General features: G+C 35.9%; 1 protein-coding gene across 1 annotated transcript; it reads left to right on the top strand.

The window, feature by feature from the left end:
- The first annotated feature begins 18,145 nt into the window (after positions 1–18,145).
- LOC133534494 (homeobox protein DBX1-B) lies at positions 18,146–24,626 on the top strand. The gene is made up of 3 exons (XM_061873647.1): positions 18,146–19,682; positions 22,149–22,318; positions 24,323–24,626. Exons 1-3 carry the CDS (start codon positions 19,211–19,213, stop codon positions 24,443–24,445), a joined length of 765 nt encoding a protein of 254 aa, XP_061729631.1. The 5' UTR covers positions 18,146–19,210; the 3' UTR covers positions 24,446–24,626.

The raw sequence follows: 24,626 nt of genomic DNA, 5'->3' as shown, positions 1-24,626 counted from the left end.
AGTGGTGCCCTCATTAGGGGAATTGTGTTGTCTAATAAACCAAATTACTCTCTGTATAAACCAGTATATTAATATTGTTTTCCTACTTATTTCCCAATATTCGATCTATGTGACTTTATCAAATTTATCAACTAAACGGAAAAATGGGGCCACCATTTGCCGTTTAGTTGACTAAGCAAAATATAACTACTTGTGTGACAAGGACCAAAAATTGAGGAATCAATAGGACAACAGTATTAATATACGGATTCATACAGAAAATAATCGGTTTATTAGAAAACACTATTCCTCTAATTAGGGCGCCACTGAACGGTTGACTCAGCCCTCAACTCACAACAACTCAGGTCTTCTAAATTAACAGCTGTTGCGTTAATAAAAGAACTTTAGTTTTTGAGTTCCATACCTTAAAGCAAAAACCCTTATAATATTGCTTTTTGATCCAACTATGGCCCTTTTTCTCTTCAACGCATCAAGGTATCGAGTTGAAATAAAATCAAATTCTCAGGGTCTGCTGTCCCTTGAGGCAATGAAACACCAAACTCCTAAGCCAACGCAATCAACAGATATACAGTAGGTCCGCTGCATATTCCATCAGAAACCAAAAATTGTAATCTTTGGAAGTATTTCAAGACTTAAAATCTTTAACATTTTAAATTATTTTGCCAAATTTGTAGATAGCCCAAGTAATAAGAAAAGTCCGAAAACCATCAATCTGTAGCTATGAACTTACAATAAATGCTGCCTATTTTTGCTGTTTTGGGACTCTAAAACCTAATACTTCCTGTTGATCTAAAGTGGAGTTCAATAGAAATTTCAAATAATAATGTAAACAAATATGACATATTTTGTTAGAATTTGACATAAAATTTAACCTAGAATTCGTGCGAAGGTTGTTTTCAATCAACATTTATTTTAACTAAACAAATATATTAACTGTTGATAAGGTCATGGTTGTCCTTAAAAAGTGCGAAATTACCAAGTAATGAAGGTAAATTGGTTTGTTTACATTATTTGCAATGTCTATTGAACTTCACTTTACTTTATACCTACATACTTACAAATAAACGTTTGGCAGGAAGGAACGTTTTATTGTATCGCCCTTGCGATACCGTAGAGAGCAACGCGGCTGGTGTCACGGGGTCCATGCCCTAGGACAACCTGTAGCCTTACCACGACTGCCTTAGCAGTGTCAAACTGACATATTAGCTAACGTCTGCATTACTTACTTTCTATACACTATACGCCAGTACGAGCGAGGTGTATAGAAAGTAAGTTATCTACGCATACGCTCGAGAACACGTCCAATGTCAAACTTCTGGTAGCCTTACTGTTGGACGAGTTGTTCTTTTTGTAATTGTTTTTTTGCAGAAAAGTATAAGTGTAAATGTGTGTGTAGTATAAGTGTTGTCTTATATGAGTTTGCTACAATTAATTATATTCCTTAAGTAGTACTTAAGTATACTCTAAAAATGTAGAAATACTATAAACTTGAGAATGTCTAAAACAAGAGAATCAATCATTATGTACCTAGTATATTAGTTATGTCCCCAGATAAACAACATGTGTAATACAGCGCTTTACTTTTACAAAGTAAAGTCACGGTAGCATAAGAACATTAAAGCTAATAAAAACTGTTTGTGAGATATTCTAATTACCTCACATTTTACTAGCAATCAATTATAAAAACGGTCAACTACATATCTAATAATACACTATGAAGGATTCCGTATCTTCATACAAAAAAGCAATCCCAGAAGGAACATATTTTTATGGCACTTAATATTTTCATGCCGTAGTCATTTTTCGTCATCGTCGAATACAATGATCTCTAAAATACACATTTTTTTAAATCTGGTCTCTACCCTCTAACTTTATTTCATATTTTCAACTTATGGAGTAATTTTTTACAAAGCCACTTTCACGTTTAGGTATGTAATCATCACATGATTGTATCAAGTGCACAACAACGGCTCACAAAATATACTTCTATTTTTAATTTATTAATACTCGTTATAGTTTTTATGTCAATTTCCTAGTATATTAGTCTTGCGATACAGCGAGGAAATGCTGCTAGCATCTACGGCACCATGCCGCAGGGGGATAGTTTTATTTTATTTTAAGTCTAGTTTTATTTATTTTTAGATCTAGGTTTTTAAGTTTTGTAGTTTAGTTTTTAGTATATTTACCAAATAAACGTTTATTTCCTAGAATAAAAGGAAGGAAATGGCAAAACTATAATGGTTCCGTTATTGCCATTTTGGCTATGGAATTAAGCCTTAAAAGCATGTTTGAATTAACTATTAAGAACTAGCTAGTAAAGCGTCCTATTCACTTAATCTTCCCATAGCAATAAAATCAGCTTAAAAACGTCTGTATGAGGCACATCATGTTGGCATTTTTTGTCAGTTTTTGAGTGTCATCACCGTTATAAAAAATGGTGTTACTAGATGAGCTACATAAATTAGTTTACAACACATATGGTGCTACTTTACTATGCAACTATATCGAAAATCTAAAGGGCCATATGTACTGCAAACCGTTGTATAATACATGTGTGAAAAGTTAATTCGCAATTCAGTCGTGTTTTAATTTATCGCCACTTGTAGCGTTTTTTCTATTTTTTGCACTTGTATCGTAATGTACTCTTATAAAATGCTTAGAATGAAGATTTGTTGGCCAAAATATTATACATTTTATTTTAGTTTAATAATTCTATGCCATTAATCAATCTGTCGATTATACATAGGTAAGGTAAGACTGGCCCGTAATAGATTGTTTAACGTTATCTTTTAGAATAATGGGTTATCTTTGTTTATTGCTTAACAGTTTTATTATTTTTTCTTATACATATTTTTACACTTGTTTAATCCTTACGGTTATGATTACCTATCGTTAATAATAAGGTATTCCTATCAATAAATTTTTGTCACCTTTATCATTAAGCACGCATATTTATTTCTAATAAAACTATACTCGTACCTACCTATCAGTTATTAGTTAATGTTCCATAGGTAATTAATTATCTATGGATAATTACATTCGATGACAATACTATTAATCTCCAAACATTGATATCAATGTTATCGGCTATCTATATAATCCGGTATTTTATACAATAACCTAACCTAACTAAGTACCTACGAAGACCTGATGACCTACCTCGAACCGGCTTTGCGGTAGGCCCTCCGGTAACTTATTGACCTCAAGGGACAAATGTAACTAACAATCCTATTCAGTTAAAAACATGTCGTACCTACAGATTAATATATTTTATTGCATGTGTGCAAAGTGTATTATTAAGGGCGAGTCCCGAGATATATTTTATGAGCCGTAGGCGAAGACACGAGACAAGTACATATTGACACTTGAACACGAACAATAAACGAGGTTTTTTAATAGATGTGCGAAAATAATCACAATAAAACAAATATTGGTTACATAAGTATTACACTTACGGTCACGAATTTTCCATTAGTCCCGCATATTCGTTCCACTTCAATCAAGTAGAACAGTTGAGAAAATTTAAATAAAAACTACACCGCAACTAGCCTTCTTGGATAAGGACAGACCGCTATTGCTCATTAACGGCCCAACATATTCAATCCATATCGTATTTAGACCTAATATTTGACGAATCTTAAAGTTTGAATCGGCCCATAAGTTGAGAGTATACTCCCAGTGTAATCTAATTACTCGGGTGGGTGGGAAAAGGTTACTAATCTCTTCGAATGAAACACATTCGGCCCGATTCGAAGAATGATTAAGACACGTTTAAGACCTTGGAAAGATCTTTAAAAGATCGATAACTAAAGGACATGTCCAAATTGACGTTTATTTCGATTCCGTTGTGATCCCAATAAGATCTATCTGCGATATTTCTAACGTCAAAGTGACATTGGTTGCCCGAATCGACTGCTTCTGTTAATTATACGACATACAAACGATATCTAAATGAGAACTTATCTAAACCAGAACTTATCGTTATCGTATCTCATTCTTCGCATCGGGCCGTTTGTATGATTGTGATAGAACTTCACTTAAGTACAGGTAAGTTCATTTAATCATCAATTATAGGTACTCCTGTTTCATCCTAGATTAGTAATAATTATTTACAATAACTGAATAATTAATTACATGAACTCATATTATGCAATAACACTCACTTAGTTGCAATTTAACATGAATTATTTTGATACAGTTAAATTGTGAGTGAAAATAGCGAAAGTAATTTATTTTTTTCAGTTTACGACAGCGGCAAAAATAGTCTCACTCATTCAAGTAATCAAAAGCTGTTTTAGTATGGCTACGGCTATAAATACATTTAAGGAAACTAAATGGCATATGATAATTAGAATATCGATCGTCCGAGCAGAAACACTAAATATGTACGAGTAAACAGGCCCCAATCTATTCAAGCAATAAAAATTATTAATTTTTGAGAGATATACGAAAAAGAAACGTAGGTAATTTCACAAACAACATGACAGACACGTAACGCATTTAACATTGATATTGACATGTTTGACGACCGGTTTGGCCTAGTGGGTAGTGATCCTGCCTACGAAGCTGATGGTCCCGGGTTCAAATCCTGGTAAGGGCATTTGTTCGTGTGATGAGCATGGATATTTGTTCCTGAGTCATGGGTGTTTTCTATGTATTTAAGTATTTATAAATATTTATATATTATATATATCGTTGTCTAAGTACCCTCAACACAAGCCTTATTGAGCTTACTGTGGGACTTAGTCAATTTGTGTAATAATGTCCTTTAAAAAAATATTTATTTATTTAATATATTTTCTTTGATAGTAAATTAAGCCGGGTTATACCAGAAGAGGGGCAATAAGATTCTCGTTCAATTTTATTAATCCTACGTACAAAGTTTAAGCAAAATGGTTCACCATAACCGCCAACCCTAACATAGAACTATCATACTTGTATGCCACGGTTTTGCCAGCTCCGTTGCGGTGTCTGAATTACCTTGGTCAGTACGACTTGTAAATATTTCTACAAACTAATTTATTTTCACAAACCATAATAATCCCTTTTTCATAATGACAATGGATAAGTAATGAGAAGATTATTAAACAAGAATATCATGTTTATTACTGATTGATTGGTCGATAAAGGTTTTAATCACTCGATTGTAGATAATCCATTCCTTAATCTCTAGATTTCTAAACGTTATTTATTGTTTTTATTCATATAAAACTAGTATAATAGCTAATTTTATGCTAATTTTTCTATCACTCTTGCATATTCGAGCGAGAGGCAGATAAAAAAATTTCGATTTTCGCAGTAGGCCTTAGGCTACGTACGCACTAAGCGGCTAGCCGCGTGCGGACAGCCGCATGACGGTTAAGAATGTATGAAGCCGCAACCATAAATACTGAACGCACTAAGCGGTCCGCCGCAACCGCACGCGGCTGGCCGCATAGTGCGTATGGGGCCTTAAACAAACTGCCTTGATCTATCAATGTTAAAGTGAAAACTTTTCCTAAAACTGTTTAAGACATAATATGTATAAGTTATTATAAATATGGTTAAAATATGTGCTAATGCTGCACTCTGGCGGCAGAACATTGCAGTAATACCACCTATTGAAGCCCTTATGATTTTAGAATAATTTACCTAGCCTAGAATGTGATTCTTGAAAACTACATGTAGTAGTGAGGTGAGGGTGTACTTTTCTGTTACAGTATCAATAGCGATTGAGATGGTGACATATTTAACCAGTCTGTAATACTAATATCGAACTAAGTTTAAGAACTTATCCACATCATAATCTCAAAGGGAAAATGTTTCAAACGAACTTACTTGTATTGTGGCTAATCTTTGATCCTTTCCCATCTTCACGTTTATTTTACTACTTTCTGTGTATTTACTTATAGGTATTATATACTATAGATATGGGTGACTTTTTTTGGTGGTACAAGATACGCAACTGTACTTATTACCTGCCGATTTATATTAAGCCTGACAGTAAAAAAATTGTTCCATACGAAACCGAGAAAATTGTACAAATTAGAAATTACTGAAATTTGAGATGCAAACAATTTGAATTTAAATTGTTTTTAGTTTAGTTTCCTATAGCTTATAAACCTGTGTAGTTTTAGAATTTTAGTCCTAGCTAACCTAACATTTAATTAAAATTTGTCAACCGGTTATACGTACACTCTTTGTTACAACTACCTACAGTTATTGGTCCCCGCGATACAGGCATGACTAGTGTGGGTACCAAAGTTAATCTTTTAGAAATTGTAAATTTTTAGTGTTAAGAAATATTTTTTCATTTTTCCATTTTCATTTTCATACTAAAGTTAATTTTGACACAGTTGAATGGAAGCCAACATTTTATTTGTGATTTCATTGTTGCTGCTATTGTCAATGTTGATCATAGAAATGAGTACGCGTACCATAAATAGTTATGTTGTGTAAATTACCAACCAAATTAAGAAGGGTGAATAGCTTTGAGATCCTAACGAAATAACGGTACATTTTCTATGAAATTCCATTTCGGGAGAACACGGTTTCCTCTAACAAATCACTTTGATTTTGATGTTGATCGCTTCAGCATAATAAGATAGGTTTACAGGTTCCGCTTAATAAAATATTTTTATTTTTATTTTGCAGCTTTATATAATACCTATAACATACTAAAAAAATCACGTAAAATATTTAGAAGTGGAAAAACATTTACTCTCTATGTATAGACGAGTATGTGCTATACTTCCCTCTTAAAATGAAAATATATACTTAAATGAAATCTACTCAACAAACTAGACTAGAATAACAATTGGGTACGTAATACGAAGTGCATGGTCCTGGGGGTATAGTAAAGCAATCGCAGCGCATGAAGTGTAACAAAGATTTACCTATTTTTCTTTGGAGGTAAATTTAAAAACTTATTATACGTGATTAAGTCCCGTTTTGTTAAATAATAACTATAGAAGCCTAACTATAAATATAAAGCTCAACAATAACCCCACGTGTATTGTGCCGTTCTAGTAGCTCAACTGTACAGTGCGTATTTTGACAACGCCAAAGTGGCAGCATGGTTCCATTTTTATCACTTGTCACTATGCCCGTCACTTTTGCGCTTACATACTTGTTAGAATGTGACAGGCATGGTGACAAATGATAAAGAGCCGACCATCTTGTGTAAATAAAATAAATAAATAAAAATCTTAGCCCTACTGGAGACGTATTCTGATTATAATAACAGATCATATAATTTAACAATGTCAGGAAAAGCCATTTTATAAATTATCACTTTATGGCATCCTTACCATGTCTGACTTTTCATGATGTGTTCAACCGGTCATTTAATGAAATTATTTCCACGTCATGAAATGATCAATTCTAAGATCTGGCCTATATATATATATTGTAAATGAACTTAAGAAGTTTGACATACAGAATTCTATTTTAACCAATAAAAACATTTATTGACCAATCACTTTTAACTGGCGGGTAATTGTGTACGTATTGGATTATATTCAAAGCTGCCGGCGGAGTATATAATAGTTTTGTAGAAAGGATAACTGTCAGTGTTGTCCTGTTGTGTGTTATGTTGTTGTGTACCGAAATCAAAAATGTACTGAGAGCTTCGTCTATATAATGTATTGAAATATGCTGTAAAATAACACCTTAATTGATTTCTTGAAATAAAATGCTATTCGGCATCGGCACATTATTGCACCCTCTTAGCAACTGATTGCCAAACTATTTCAACCGCATTAGCAACTTTTAGCGCTTTTCGATTAACGTACATAAGAGGTTTCATTGTTATGGCTATATTAAAATTGTCGTTAGGTAATATTAAGGTGTGGTTCTATGGAGCAATAATGCCAGGACAACGCGATATACGAACTTTAAGATACGTTGTATCGTATATTTAGCAAATTTTTGACGTATCGTAAAGTTCTAATCGGGTCAATTGTCTCGCGCTCCCAGTAATGTAACTAATATCTAAATTAAATCAATAACGGATTTCAGAAAATCTTAATCCTGCTCCAGGCATTATACGCTCTTGTTTATTTAACAATAAAGTCGTGAATAGCTTTAAATATCCTATCAAAAACATAAATTGAAAATGAGAGCCAAGTTCAATAATAGGAATATGCGACATATGCGTCGTTGTTGACTTCGCCGGCAAAATAATTAAAATCTATATGGGTACTAAGTTCTAGTTCACTTGGGATATAATTCAAGTTCCAGACTTCCAGATATGACTTGGCTATACATTATTTTTATGTATGTTACTTTTCTAAAATTTAGTTTGTTGGTAGGTACAGGTGGCCGAATGCCGTGAGCTTAATATCAAATCAAGTTCATATTTAAAAATTAGTATGGGCCTCAGTGAATCAAGGAACCTTCCTTTTAAAAATGGAATCAAAACTTGGACATATTTATAGTCAATATAACATAAATCATTCCGGCAGACTCCACCTCTTGGCACAAAGCGCCCCTTTAATTAATGGCAAGAGTTTTTCCACCTTTTGTTGCAGCAGGAAGGGCTAATTGTCCCTAATTAATTGGCCGGGCATTTTTACCCCTTTTTATCCCTCTCACCCGCTTTGTCTAAATTTTAGCTCAAACAGCGAGGGTTAATGAAGCCTTTATTATTTTTGCTGTTCTGTGGTTTCGGCCGTGTTTATTATTTGTGATTCGTGAGTTTCATGACAGTGATATTAATAACGGATTTTTACTGAAACTATAGCACAGGCTTTGAACTTTTGAAGTGACGAAGTATGGAAGTTCATCTACAAATAAACATCATGTTATCTAATGAATTTGACGTTTATGATGGCACTTTCACTCTCTGTCAATACAAACTCTGCGCAGAGTTATTTTAACCTGACATTATATATATATATATATATATATATATATATATATATATGATTCAAAATGAGTACTGGGAAGCTATGAAGGAGCCACATTTTACACTTATGTTTCACTTTTTTCGATTTTCTCAACCAAAAACGTAATAACTTTTTGTTTTTAGACAAGTACCCCCAGTGTACATTTATTCGATAGCGAAACGTGACGTACGCGTTTGCGTTAAGTCTCATTTTGTATGGGATTTTGAGTTTCCAAAACGTCCCGCTTTGCGCGCTGCTTCTAAATCCCATACAAAATGAGACTTAACGCAAACGTGTTCGTCACGTCACGGTATCGAATAAATTTACACTAGGGGTTAAGATCTTATGTCTAGACGTCTATTTTGCGAAATAATTTTTCGTTTTACAAATTCACGTTGTAATGTTATTAAAACAAGTCGAATAAGTCCACGGCCCAAAGCTAGAGCTGGAATGAAACTGGCTGCACGCTGTAACGCAATACAAAGAGCAACAGAGCGGGAATCAATTACAGGGATCGCTTCATTAGCCGCCGATACAACCCCGAGCGGGCCGTGATTGTTGGCCCCTTTTACCTACACGCAGTACATTGCGGAGTGAGCGCGCAAGCGAACATCTCACGAGACTCCCAAGTCTTCACACGGAGATGACAGAGAGGATGACATTGTTTTAATGTTTTAGCTAATAAAGCATATTTGGACCTGAATACCTATGACTATGACTCACATTTAATTCACATTATTCCCACTAGTTACCACCAATTTGGTTTGGTGGTAACTAGTGGCCTTTTTTTCCCCAGTAGTTACCACTGGTAAAAGGTGGGTTTTTTTCCATTAGTTACCACCAAGATGTTGTTAGAGATCAATACTAATGAAAACAGTAGAAATAGTATAGTATAAATATTAAAGTATTCTTTTAATAAATAATTATAAGTCGATTAGGGTTTTCTTGATGGCGCTTACGCCATTATCAACGATGCTTCTATGTGTATAAATACAACGTTGCGCTACGTAACGGCGTAAATGCCCCCAACGAAAGGCCCAGGTTTCATAGATCTATAACGTCACAATTAATTCAATTTATAATTAATAAGATACATTTCATCTAAACGTTAATCTTTCCTTAACTATTTTAGTTTTGGCACTTGCACCGGTAAAACAGTAATTTTTTTTGATCACGTTTAAGGCAGTTTATTGAAACACTTCGATCACAATCGACTTATAATTATTTATTAAATCAGTCTATATTTAGGTATACTATACAATTACTACTGTTTTTTTAGTATTGAACTCTAACAACATTTTGGTGGTAACTACTGGGACAAAAAATTCCACCTTTTTCCAGAGGTAAAAATTTGGTGGTACTACTGCTAACAACTTGGTGGTAATGGTAAATAGTGGTTACGTTTAATTATTCAAATCACCTACTAAAAACTCTTTGTGTTTTTTGTACTTAACATTCTAAAGGAACCAGCAATGTACGCTTGACTTTGGTAATAAGCGCTCTAAATAACACAGTAGGCGGAATCGAGAATCGGTGGACAGCGGCTGAATCGATATAGATAATGGCCGATTACTTAGAGCTGACAGCCCTACGGAATTATAGAGATGTCACCATTTAAAACTATCGATAACCTTACATTTTTATTAAAAATACGCACATTTTTTGTGAAATATATATTATCATCATATTATTTTTTCATTTTTAGGGTTTCGTAGTCAACTTGGAAACCTTTTTGTTTCGCTATTTCCGTATGTCTGTCCGTCTGTCCTTCCACGGCTTAGGCCGCTAGAAAGCTGCAATTTGGCATGGATATATAAAACGATTATGTCATCAAAGTAAATTTTTTTTATGGCTTAACTAAACGTAAAATGGAGAAGAATTTTTTTATCTTACCCTATGTCATTGGATAGGTCTTTGTGTTTTTAGAGTGTGTTAATAATGTTCTTATGTTTTCTGAAACAATCACACCGAAAAATAAAATGTCTTTAACCTCTAACTTTAGAACCACGGGTCCAAAAGATATGAAAAAATCGTCAAAGTGAAGGTAATAAAGTTTTTTTATTAAAAACTATAGCAAACATGATCGGTTAAGGTGTGTCTGAGTTATCTTCTTATTGAAAAGACGTACAAAGCTCTACAAAGATACCCCTTTTACTTGTTACATGATACCTAATAATACCCCTATCAAGACAGCCTCGTCATTGTAATAGACGACTAAACACGCTCTTGGCTGGTTTTATTTTTTGTAAAATCACACGAAGAGTCATAATATTTGTAGCGTTTGGTTTTATTGTTGTATTTTTTGTCAATTTCTATTAAGAAATCCAATTAAAAGCCCGATATAACTAATCTATATAGTGAGGGCTTAACAGCAAAAGGAGAAAAGCATTTCACTCTTATAGACGGAGAGCTAGCCTCGGAACATGGTTAACGATTTGGAGCCGGACTTGTTAGTTTGCTATGCCCTCTAGCGGCCGACCGTACAAGAAAAAGTGGCAGTCACAAGTCAAATACTCTCATTTAATAATTATTTAACTTTCATAGTGTAGAGTATGTTTAGTTTGTCTTTGACTTTTATGTTTTGTGTCTATGATGAAACAGATGAATAAATCATTCTTAGACCAAACTAGATATGGTTGTTGTTCATTTTAAATACTAATATTACATGGCGCAGTCGGTAGGATATAATTTACCTTCCAAGTTATCCCTGGTGGGGAACATAAGTGAGAACTTTAGAAAATTCAAGCAATCATTCAACATCTACTTGAATGCCGCGGGTCTTTCTGAAGTGACAGAGGCAAGAAAAATCTCACTATTGCTAAATTTAATTGGTGAGGAGGCTCTTACCGTCTACAACACGCTAGATGTAAAATCGGAAGATGTGAAAACTCTCGAAGATACATTAAAGGTATTTGAAAAATACTGCAACCCCAAGAAGAACATACTTCATTCTAGGTACCTATTTTATAATAGAAATCAGAAAATAGGAGAAACGTTTGACAATTATCTGACTGACGTAAAACAATTATGCAATGATTGTGATTTCCAAAATAAAGATGAAATTCTAAGGGACCGTCTCGTATTAGGTTCGAGTGACACGGATTGTCAAAAAAAGCTGATAAAGAAAGGAGACCCACCCCTGGACGATGTGATGTCATCGCTGAGAATATCGGAGATCACGAATGCACATGTTAAGGATATAACTGACAACAAACCCGATGTTAATGCGGTCACTGTGCCTTTAAGCACCCAGAAGACCTGTTCAAACTGTGGATACCCTCATATCTACGGTCAATGCCCGGCGTATAACAAGACGTGTGTCAACTGTAAGAGGAGACATCATTTCGCTAAAATGTGTCGTTCCCGTAAAGTCACATCAAATGAGGTAATTTTGCAAGATGATTCCGATTACTATGTAGAGTCTGTTACGTCAGATATGTCTGTTGACTCGTTGGCGTGGTTCCAAAAGGTAATACTGCCTGGAAACAATTCCGTTCAATTCAAACTTGACCCAGGAGCTGATGTCAACATATTACCAGTACACATCTATGAAAAGGTCATATCTTCACACCCCGTTCCTCTCAAGAAAACTATGTCGATACTCGAGAGCTGGAATGGCTACAAAACGCAAGTCAAAGGATTAGCAACATTCAACATAGAAGTAAACGGCAAGATGTACCCTGAAACGTTTTGCATCGCTGGAAAAGATGACACCACGCCGATTCTATCTCGAGATACGTGTGTTCGTTTAAATTTAGTAAAAAGAGTCTCATCTATAGAAGCTAGAGACGATAGAAAACAACAATTAATTAGTAAAAATGGAGACTTGTTTGTAGGTTTGGGCAAGTTTAATGATCCGTATGAAATAAAATTAAAAGCCGATACTATACCTACATCCAAACCTCCATACAGAGTTCCTCTAAAAATAAGGCCAAAATTAAAAGAAGAGTTGGAAAGACTTGAGGGTCTCGGCATAATAAGCAAAGTTACGGAACCCTCGGAATGGGTTAACAGGTTAGTGGTGATCGAAAAACCTGACAAGTCTATAAGAGTCTGCCTAGACCCGAAAGATCTTAACAACGCAATAGTAAAAGATTATTGTTACATTCCTACTATTGAAGATTTATCTGCGAAAATTAAGAATGCTAAATATTTTTCTGTACTTGATTTGAAAGACGCCTTTTGGCACATTGCTTTGACTGACAGTTCCTCAAAATATTGCACATTTTCCACAATGTTTGGAACCTATAAATTTAATCGTTTGCCTTTTGGCATTGTATTAGCGTCAGAAGTATTTCAGAAACGGTTATCTGACATTTTTAGCTCAATTGATGGTGTTGTAAACTATATTGATGATGTGCTATGTTTTTCAGAAACTGAGGAAGAAATGCATGACATCTTATCTAAAGTATTCGAAAGGGCAAGGGAATGCAATATTCGATTCAACAAAAAGAAGTTTCAATACATGATTAGGCAAGTTAAGTACTTAGGGCAAATATTTGAAAATGGTACAGTCCAACCTGATGATGACGCAATTAAGGCTATAACTAATTTTGACAGACCCAATGACAAGTCAGACTTACAAAGACTTTTAGGCCTAATTAACTATTTACGACCATATATTCCCAATTTAGCTTCAAGATCTAACAGAGATGTTAGGCCTCCTAAGCATCTCGGCGATTATGTATGTAGTACTTTTTAATTTTTTTACATTTACAATTTATTATTTTACTTTATGTTGAAAAGGGAGATGTAGAGTATGTTTAGTTTGTCTTTGACTTTTATGTTTTTGTGTCTATGATGAAACAGATGAATAAATCATTCTTAGACCAAACTAGATTATGGTTGTTGTTCATTTTAAATACTAATATTACACATAGGAAGTAGTTTGTGCTAATATTAGGACCGTGGGACGCTAGAGGGATACTAAATCCTTATTACTAGATCTGGGCGAATGGAAGCTATTCATCGACGAAGGTCAAAAATGCAGGCCACTTGGAGGGTCTAGTGTTATTTGGCTGCGGTTTTCTGTAAGGTGGAGGTACGAGTACTTCCCCAGTTGGGCTCTGCTCTAGGTCTGGAATGACATCCGCTGTGCTGTGCCCTACCACACAAAGCGAGATGACATTCACAATGCCCATACCTCTCTTTTGGACGTAATTTTAAGGACGTCTTGGGTCCAAAATCACAAAATTGCACATCTCTCATACTTCAGATTTTATTCATATCTAAAAAAACTCCGATTTCATCACTGACTCACTCACTGATGATCATCAAAACCCTTAGGGTACTTCCTGAAGTTCTAGGAAGCTGAAATTTGGTATGTAGGATAGTATTAGTACATAAACAACAACATAAAAAAAACTTCTTCTTCCTCGCGTTGTCCTGGCATTTTGCCACGGCTCATGGGGGCCTGGGGTCCGCTTGGCAGAATTGGCGTAGGCACTAGTTTTTACGAAAGCGACTGCCATCTGACCTTTCAACTCAGATGGTAAACTAGGCCTTATTGGGATTAGTCCGGTTTCCTCACGATGTTTTCCTTCACCGAAAAGCGATTGGTGAATATCGAATGATATTTCGTACATATAAGTTCCGAAAAACTCATTGGTATGAGCCGGGGTTTGAACCTCCGTATTGCAAGTCGTACGCTCTTACCGTTAGGTCACCAGCGCTTCAACAACATAAAAAATAATAATAATTGTTTGCCCTTAGGGGTAACTAGACAGGTTTCTTTGAAATCGTTAAACATTTCCGGGGATAGCTCTTAGCCCCCCTTATATAACTATATTCTCTTCTGCAAGTTTTAGTGGTAGGTAAGTTGTAAATTACAAATACATAATATTTAAACAAAAGTAATAAATATAAATATCGATAACGTCAACCATGTCTCAGCACTAATCTATCTTGCAAAGCATTGTATTGATTTTGTGCCTATTTTTATTTGGTCGCAGCCCACCTGGGGAGGTTAACCGTGCGATTTAAGAAGTCATTGGGCTTTATTCAACTCTAATACTAATACATCATTCCTAAACCAGCCGAGTTGCCAACGAGATGACATGACACAGGTTTCTGATGGGACGGAGCTCATTGACTCATAAACTCTATTCTTAGTGTCTTAAGGTCGGAATTTGTGTTTACTTTTTTAATTTGAAAATAAAATCTTTAAATGGGAGAATATTTTTCTGATAGCTGTTAAGAAAAACTGTCGGCCCGATTCGAACTTTAAGATACGTCAAATATTAGTTCTAGATACGATATAGATCGGATATGTCAGTGTCAAAAGTGACGTTTCTTGAAGCAAAAATGTCCACACCCACGCCGTAAATATGTCTTTTTATATAATATACCTGCTACAAAACTTTAGTAAAATTAAGTATAATAAAGAATTGTTAATACATATTTTATTCCATACGACCTACGCTTGTGGAACGTGGACGCTAACGACTTGCGGAATGAAGTGGCTCAAATTCACACAAAGAGCTATGGAAAGCAGTATTCGCGGGATATCACTCTGCGAATGAATCCAAAACGAGATCTGGCGATGGATTAAAGTAGTAGGTAGACATCGGTGGGCGTATTGCTATTCTGAAAGTCTGAGATGGGCCTGGGCCGGCCATGTATGTCACAGAGTTGATAGGACTTGGAGCAAGCAGGTCCTGCGTGGAGGCCTCGTTCAAAAAGAGCAAATCACAGACCTCGAACTAGATCGGAGGATGATATCAAAAAGATTGCAGGCCCACAGACGGCCCACTCTAGAGGAGAGAAGCAGCAAATCAGGCTGCTTGGAGGAGATTTGGAGAGGCGTATGCCCAACTAGTGGGCGCACCATACTCGCTGATGAAGAAGTAGAGAAGAAATATGGACTAAAATTATATATCATCGCACGACAAAGATGAGTGGCCAATATTATAACGGTTGATAGTATAGTCCGCAAGCTAGCAGCAAATTTTGATGACCAGGTTCCATAATCAAGTGCCGCGGCCACTATTGGAGACCATTGCGAGCGCGGACTTCTGGCCCAAGGGTAAGGATATAAAATTGCTAAATCCTGCACCGAAATAGGTAACGCAGCAGAAAACTATGTCGCCAAAATGACTTTTAGTTTTTAAGAGGGAAGTATACCACGACATAATGCATTGTACATGAGTGAATATGAGTATAAAATTAACGGGGTTGCCTTTTCTTTTTAATTTTTTACTCTTTCGTTCTAAAACTGCCAATAGTCAACGGTATTACTCATACCAATATGCCAATGAAAATGTTTTACTCATAACGTTTAACTGTAAGTAGGTACGGATTTTTACTATGAAGAGGAGACTTTTTGCGATAACTCAAAAACAGCATAACTGATCATGTCCGCTATAGTTTTCATTAAAAGCCTTTCTTAAGCTCTATTTCCACGATTTTTAATATATTTGTATCTCCGAATATATTCACTTTTTCAAAACATGTTTGTTGAAGACCCCTATTCGTTTTGAAAGACCTTTCCATTCCAATCCACCACCTTTCCAATACCACAGAATAAATAATAGTACTACCGTACATTAAGGAAACTTCCCACAAAGCCGAAGTTTAACAGCGGTACACAGGAAACACTGGAAAAAATATGGGATTAACTTCCACGTATAGTTTAGCTAGGGTCATATTATTTTGATTTCTCTTGATCAAAACAGGTTTTATATGGGGATGATATAATGCATTTTAAACAACTATTGATATTTAGAAACTTTCTTTTTAAATTTGTTCAGGTTGTTGTTTTGATTATTTGTGATACGAATACGAATCGTCGTTGTAGGTGGCGCGGCGCTTCTTTATGTGTACATTTTAAAGTATGTATTTAGTATCTCGTGTTAAAGTATGTATTTAGTATTTATAAAAATATGGAAAGAATGCGAGGAAATAGTAAAAACAATAACCTATTTTTATACTATTAATTTCAATTTGACATATGCTAAACTGCCACCTAACTAAACATCGTAGGTACCCTATAAGATGAACGATAGAATGTATTAATTGGTTTGGAGGCTTAATTGCCTTTAAACACGTGCGACAAACGAACAAATAATAAGCCTGTATATTAATACACTTTAAAATAAAATAATAAATTATCATACAAAAATATTGCATTCAAAACATGTTTTACATTGCATGAAACCGTCTACTTAGAGTCGGTTTCCATTGTCATGTATTTTCAAGTGACAACGCTACAGCCAATCACAGCGCCTCATTTTATAATAGACCAATCGTAGTTTGGGTGGTTTAAATTGACTAATCATGGTCAAACGAGGTTTCGTCGAAGAAAATAAGACCTAAACTTTGACGAGTTGCAATTGGTCCGTTATGTTATGAGTATATATTTGGGGCCACTTTTACGCTGATATTTTGTTTAAAGTTAGTCTTCCATGTTTTATTCGTTCGCTGGGCTCCGCACGTTGAAATGACATTCGAATATAAAACCTTCGTTTTTAATTGCGTGGAATTCGGACAGCTGTCATAATTTGACGTTTCAGGGATAGTGAACATTTTTTACTGTACATATGATTATCAATTATCATTATATGAAGTTAATATTTCTTGCATGAAGTCTTATTTGACTGAAAACTTTTCAAAGTGGGCAGTACCCTTGAACGTAATTTCAAACACATTCGCACGTTCAAACTGTTGAAAGCCGAATGACATGAGTCATGACGTAAACAATTATGCAATTTGTTTGAAATTGAGGGTAGATAGATGTAAGGAGAACACACTCACGGCTTGGTCACGACATCGTGCGGCGGCAGCAGCGGCGAGCGACGGCCATAGGTTGGAGTGGAACACAGCGACCCGACGTTTGTTCCCACCTATGGACGCCGCTTGCCGTTGCCTCCGTCGCACAAACGGCGAATTACCTACGTCAAAACGATTTGATTTTAGGAAAATACAGAGAATGACAATAAGCAGGTGACATAGACACTTATTATAATTATATCGCAGTGGCCAGATATGCTAAAAACAGGGTTCGTATGGAGGATACATGGAGCTGCTACGGTATAAACCAATTCACTTCAATTCACAAACTATAAAAAATATAATTTTAGTCCAAAGGTTTACGATATATGAAAGTCATTAGAATGATACCAGTAACAATATTTTTTTACCCCAGAAAAATACCTGATATTTTCTATTGTCGAAATAGTGCACTTTAAAATTAAACTATCATTGTTTTACGAATAAAGTATTATGATGATTGAAATTAAAAATGATCATGTCCCGATGTATTTCCGATGTTTTATTTTGGCTTGTAATTTGCACCATAAATTTAAGGAGTATTTTTTGCCTGACATCACCAGGAGACGTCAGAATTCCACGCAATTAAAAACTAAGGTTTTGAATGTTATTTTGTCTCACTCAGTGAACAAAATGCGATTTCGCGTACTGTTTTAAGCATCAAATTACTCTTGTTCGAGCTGCTTACGTGAAAAAAACCTCACCCTCACTTTACATGTAGGGGAATACCCTAAAAAAAAAAAATATTTTATTGCACGACTTTGTCGGCTTTATTGATTTATATATCCATGCCAAATTGCAGCTTTCTGCACTAACGATCACCAATGATAAACTTATGACGGTGTAATTTAACAAATTTGATGTATATGATGTTAGCTGGTGTAACACGTTGTATATGATCATTTCAATCATAGTCTAATTGCAGCCGTACTGCGTAAAGTATCTCAATGATTTATTTTTTTCACTCCGTCTCAAAGATGACTGAAAAAGACTGCACATGTACATTTCCAAAAAAAATTCATGTGGGTAGGTGTCTATCTCACAACAACCTTTCCAGTAGGTAAGTATCTAAATGTCCGAGGCTGTCAAAACTAAAAGCCTGAAAGCTAATAAGCTCAACTAATTAACGATTGCGCTGATAAGGCAATCACTGAGCGCTGAGTGCCATCAAAACTCTCAAAAACATGTTCAAGTACTAAATTGCGTCAAAGTACCTAATAGTAAAATTATAAAATGCGTAGATACATCATGTGTGCCATAAACACATCTACCTGTCTACATATGAATAGGCTGTGAAATCATTTCCACATTTTCCTACTTACAACGGATGACAACAATGCAAGTTTTTTTTTTCTGAGATACTTTAATATTCAATCGTTATTGGTCTGACTAAACTTAGATTTAGATGACTAAATCCACAAAGTAACGCATCTATAGCCGCTTCCATCTACCTATCACATACCACTAATCATCACCCAGATTAGGCGTGTCCATTTAATAAGTAGCTATCAATTACCGAGTCCTACTGATAACGTCGTTCACGATAACAATTCGGCAGTGCCAACCACACCGCCACCATGTGTGCGTGTCGCCAGAAGAAGGCTTCGTTCTTCATCGAAGACATCCTGAAAGATGCCAAACCGTACAAGAACATTAGCAGTGAACCAAAAGAGCCATTAACGTGCTCCGCCCGAGACGAACCAGTCCAACACGGAGCTGACAATTTAAAACTAGAATCTGGCTTGAACGATGCAGCTCGATTTGATAGAATCGAGAAAGAAACCCAATTTAATGTGATTTGCGAGGTTGAAAAAGAACTAGAATATGGTAAAACTTATCTGGAACACAGGAGAAACACTTTTCCACTTTATCCAACAGCCCTAAAACTAAGTTTTCCTTGGCCGCCGTACAAGAAAGACACAGCGTTTGACAGGCAGTTCAGCTATTACAGTGACTCTATGCTGAATTCGGACCATATACTGAGAAGTCAACTAGCTGCTAATAGATTCGTACTACCGTATGTCCCGCAACCATATGGATTTAATAGAGGTAAGAGTTAATAGGCACACTGTTGAACGGAACACTCATTAATGCGTGGTTTATGTTAAGTTACACGCATTTACCTACCATAATACACACAACTTAATTCTATGTAGGCCTAGGAGAACTAATTGCGTCAGTCATTTCTTCCCAAGCGATTTGACGCATAAAGGTTGATGTGTCCTGAAGCTTCGTGAAAATTAGCTACGGCTGCTGGTGGATTGAGAAACGGTAGTCACCCAAATGTAGTTATGACCAGATAGATAATTTTTTACGGTTTGCGTCTTTTTTAACAATAAGCAAGTCAATTAGGTTAGGCATTGCGGAAACGTTGCCGTACAAATAATCGCAAATCATCCCTCCTCCTCCATTTGTCCTGCTAGGCACAGGTGGGAATAGGTAATTTAGTATACATCGTTCCCGTCTCTTTGATGGCAGCGACCACGTGCGGTGGGGACAAATGGGAATACACAAATTTAATATTCATTCGATATTTGTTCTTCAATATAGTTTCATAACTAATTTGGTTAGGTACCTAATGCTCAACCGTGAGGAAATGGCTTAAATTGTTTTCTTGGGGATTGTGTGGCCAGTGTACTATAATCCACTATCGAAGCGGCTGCTGGTAAGTAAAACATCTTATACATCTCCTATAGCCAGTTTTCAAGTCATCAACCGGGAAAGAACTCATTCATAAACATTTGTTAGCTAGCCGTCCAATCATTGATGCCATTTTCATTATCTTTTGAAAACCTCATTTTAAACCTTTGAACACCATGCCTATCGTTTGCGGCGCGTCATCGAGAACCTTATCGGCATGCAGGAAGGTTGATATTGGGCTGTAGCATAGCTGTAGCAGGCTGTTGACGTCTTTTTGGCGGTCTTAGGGTTAAGGATGAGTTAAGATAACTACATAATATAGATATAGCAGAACCCAGGTGCGGCCCATTATAAAATGATAGATAGGTATTTCCGATTTCGTACAATTCAATGGATAAACAAAAGTAATCCATACCTTTGGACATATTAAACGATAGTAAGTATTTATCTTTAAATAAATAAAAAATAGATTATTATGCTGTAGCTACTACAGATAAGAGTGTAATAGAGGTTCAGGAATGCTATCAAAATCACGTAATGTTTGGTACCTACCTGCTGCCTGAAATCTGAGTGCACATGCACATAGGTACAAGTAGGTGCCTATAATGATAGGTATGGTAATCAAAAATTTGCGTTTTATTCTCGATTTTAGCCGTCAGTACACACAGTACTTAGTGAAAGTGAAGAGGAGCTCTCTCTTTAAAGATATATTTAAAGTTCGATAAGACATTCATTAATTTGAATTGAGATTTTACTTTTGACGATTTTGCAGCCTTCCCCTTGTTTAATATTTTTTACGTAAGAATTATTTTGAAGACCATCGGTTGACCATAATGAGCTTTTTCCAAAAAACTTCTCTTCTGATTGAAGTAACGTATAAGTAAGTGCCTGGAGAGATACCCCCATTAGCTGGTATGGCTTTTTATATCGTATGAAGGTACACGAAACCTTCCATTGTGCGTGGCCGAACACGCACTTGGCCGGTTTTATGATCTTACGTACCTAATAACTATCAAGACTGCCTCCCACCCCCTAAGAAATAAGACATGGCCGACCATCCCTCCTAAATCGTCTTACTTATTAAATGTATAACATTTCTTAGTATAATATAATAAAAGTGCATGAATGTGAATGTAAAGTGTGTACCTAACAAAAAAAATCTGATGATTAAATAAAAACCAATAATTACATGTACCTATTGGATTATCGAAATGTCATTTATTTTGTTATCATATCACATTTTATCTGTAGAAAACTAATTTGGACACAATACTTGTACGATTATTGACTGTGACTGATAAACTAAGCTATGAGACTAATGTACAACTGTACAATGTAACCTACACAATACCTACACAGCCTCTTAGGTATAGTTGAAACTTTGTAAGCTGACCGTTTAGAAGATGAGAGATTATCTTGTGAACAATGACTTGTTCTCTAATGTTTAAGGCTACCGCCAATAACAAATAATGGCAAGTAACAAAAAATGTGTACAAATAGCTACCATCTTCTCAAATTCACAAGCATGAAATTGCAATAGCATAGCACATTCGATAACGGCACTTGGACATTGAAAGCGGTACACAGGTAAGCCGTCGGCGTTGTGCCGGTTTTAGTGACAAAATGCCTTCCTTAATGAGTTAAGCCTGTGAACTACAGACGATGGTAGCTATTTATATGCATTTTATGTTACTTGGTTTTTTATTATTAGCGGTCGCCTTAAACATTAAAGAACAATCTCATTGATGACAAAATATTCTTTAAAGTGCTAAACGGTCAGCTTAAAAAGTTTCAACTATACCTAATACTGTCTTCGTCCTGATACGTAAGTACTTACCTATCGTTGTTATATTTAAACAAAATCTTTTCTCACAGTATCGCCTGGGTGGAGCTCTTGGTGGGTCGGAGGCAGACGTAAGGGGGGGCAGGTACGGTTCAGCGCAGGGCAAACCAGCGCTCTGGAGCGCAGATTTAGTGCCAGCAAGTACCTCAGTCCGGACGAGAGGCGAGCGCTGGCAGCCAGCTTACGGCTCAGCGACAGGCAGGTGAGACAGTTTTTTTTAAAGTCTAAGCTCCCTTGGGTATAAGATAAGGCAGACCTAAGGGGAAGCCAGAACGGTTTAGCACCATGCAAACTAGTGCAGTTTTAAGGCCAGCTGACTCGCACCTTGACCCGAGCGAAACTCGAGCACTGGTATTAACCCGTGATTCGTGATTACGACTGAGCCATTGACAAGTGAGAAAGTACGTTTGTCCTCAGTATCAACAGGTGAAGCTGATTATAGGGAACAGGCAGAAACAAGAGGGCTCAGCGCCTCGCAGATCAATGCCCTGCCCTGGAGACCAGCTTCACTCTTCAGCGCCAGTTGCAACTGCAATTACCTCAGTTTGGAAGAGAGGCGAACAACAGCAGCCGCCATAGACCGCGGGCCTGGAGCATATTTCGTCAGTCATCGCCTCCCGGCTGATACTTTGTCTGATGATAGTTTAAATGCTGTTTTAAACTAAAAACCGGTCAAGTGCGAGTTCGTTTTATTCGCGCACCGAGGGTTCCGTACAAACTTTGAATTATCTCGTGTAACTATAAAGGCGAAAGACTTTTGAACAGAAGTACCTATATTAAGTATATTTGTGTACAACGCCATCTATCGGTAAATTGTCTAACTAATTTGCGCGATGTAATGCACCTATGTTGGTTTTTCGGAGGATAATTTATCTATCATGTGAACCGATTTCAAAAATTGATCAGTTATTTGAAAAAAGGTGTAATAAATGCAATCTCATAGAAATTTCAGGTGTAATCAACACACGTAAAGTTGGTTAAATTGCAAACTGAATTCGGAACAGTTTTTTGGTAATTAAAAAAAAGTTACCACGATAGAGGTCTGATTATATTTTTCGTGTAAAATTTATAGTAATGTTAATGTCATGTAAAAATTTCATAATTTTTCGTCGGTAAACTTCGGAGATAAGGGGAGGGGAATGGTAATTTTTTCACATTTTCCATAATAGGTAACTCATTTTTTTCTCTACGAGAAAAAAGGAAAAAAAATATTTGGAATGTACAATTTGAGCTCTTTCAAATGATATGCCACTTAACCTAGTCACTATACTTTAAAATTTTGCCCCCTCTTCATATTGGGCATTTCCCATAATTAATAATAAAATAATAATTATATTATATTTATATTTTACTTTTATATACATATTTTAAAAATCCTAGCCTGAGAAAATAAATAAATAAAGGAGAAAATAATAATAATATTACTTTCTATATGTCTGAGTTAGCATTGTTCATAACTATTCCAAATTTCAATTCGATAGCTTAAGTGGTTCTCGAGATATTTAGCGATGTGACAGGCAGACGGACGGACAGAATCGCACCATAAGGGTTCCTTTTATACCTTTTTGGTACGGAACCCTAAAAACCGTCAGCCGGTTCTATCGCAGTGGAATGATCGTCAGCTGTAAAATGAACATGTAAAAAATATGCGCCTTACCACTTTATGTGCGGCAAAGTATGCGTCATGTGTAAATTGCGTAATCCGTTGATTGCTTTTCAGGCGTTAACGCCTGATGAAATGCTACATGCAAAGTTTCATGATTTCTTATTGCTATCATACAAGGTATAGCGCTTATTATTTACATGTTCATGCGACCAGCTGATGTTCTTACCACCGCGATATAACCGCTGCTGACAATATTTTTAGCTAACAACATCATCTGAAACTATCATTTGACAAAGTATCAAACGGGAGGCGATGACAACTGGCTCGCGGTCTACCACCTGTTAGATCGACTAGAGAATTCCTTAAATAAATAACTGGTTTTGTAGCGTTTTACATCATGATTCATTAAGCTACTTAAACTCCCCGCTAAGTTTAGATCATTCTTTTAATGTATACTTAAATACAGGTTATAAAATACATAATTGCTAAGGATTTCTTACTCAGCAAATAGGAACACAAGGTATTACAGACATATCAGAGAATAAGCGAATACTTTCCAAATTTGTAAAAAACACCAAAAATAGTTTTTATATTTTCCAGGTCAAAACGTGGTTTCAAAACCGTCGCGCAAAATGGCGTCGCATGACTCCCGACTCGTCGGATATAGGCAGCCCGACCACGGAGGACAGCGACGACGACTTACACGTCGCGGATGGGAGTTGACTAGAGCAAAATTAAGGAATGGACTCATGGGCATTGCACCGAAGTCAACTCAACTCAACAAGTCGCGTATAGAATAGACATGAAACTGGCCACGCTATATTATACCGATGTATGAAATTCATCATTCGTTCCATTCGCACAAGAGCTATACTGAAACACGATTATAACATTGACCAACAAA

This window comes from Cydia pomonella, chromosome 2 (assembly GCF_033807575.1).
Source record: "Cydia pomonella isolate Wapato2018A chromosome 2, ilCydPomo1, whole genome shotgun sequence".
Classification (NCBI taxonomy): Eukaryota; Metazoa; Arthropoda; class Insecta; order Lepidoptera; family Tortricidae; genus Cydia; species Cydia pomonella.
The sequence above is the reverse complement of the archived record's forward strand: the minus strand, read 5'-3'. Positions and strand labels throughout refer to the sequence as shown.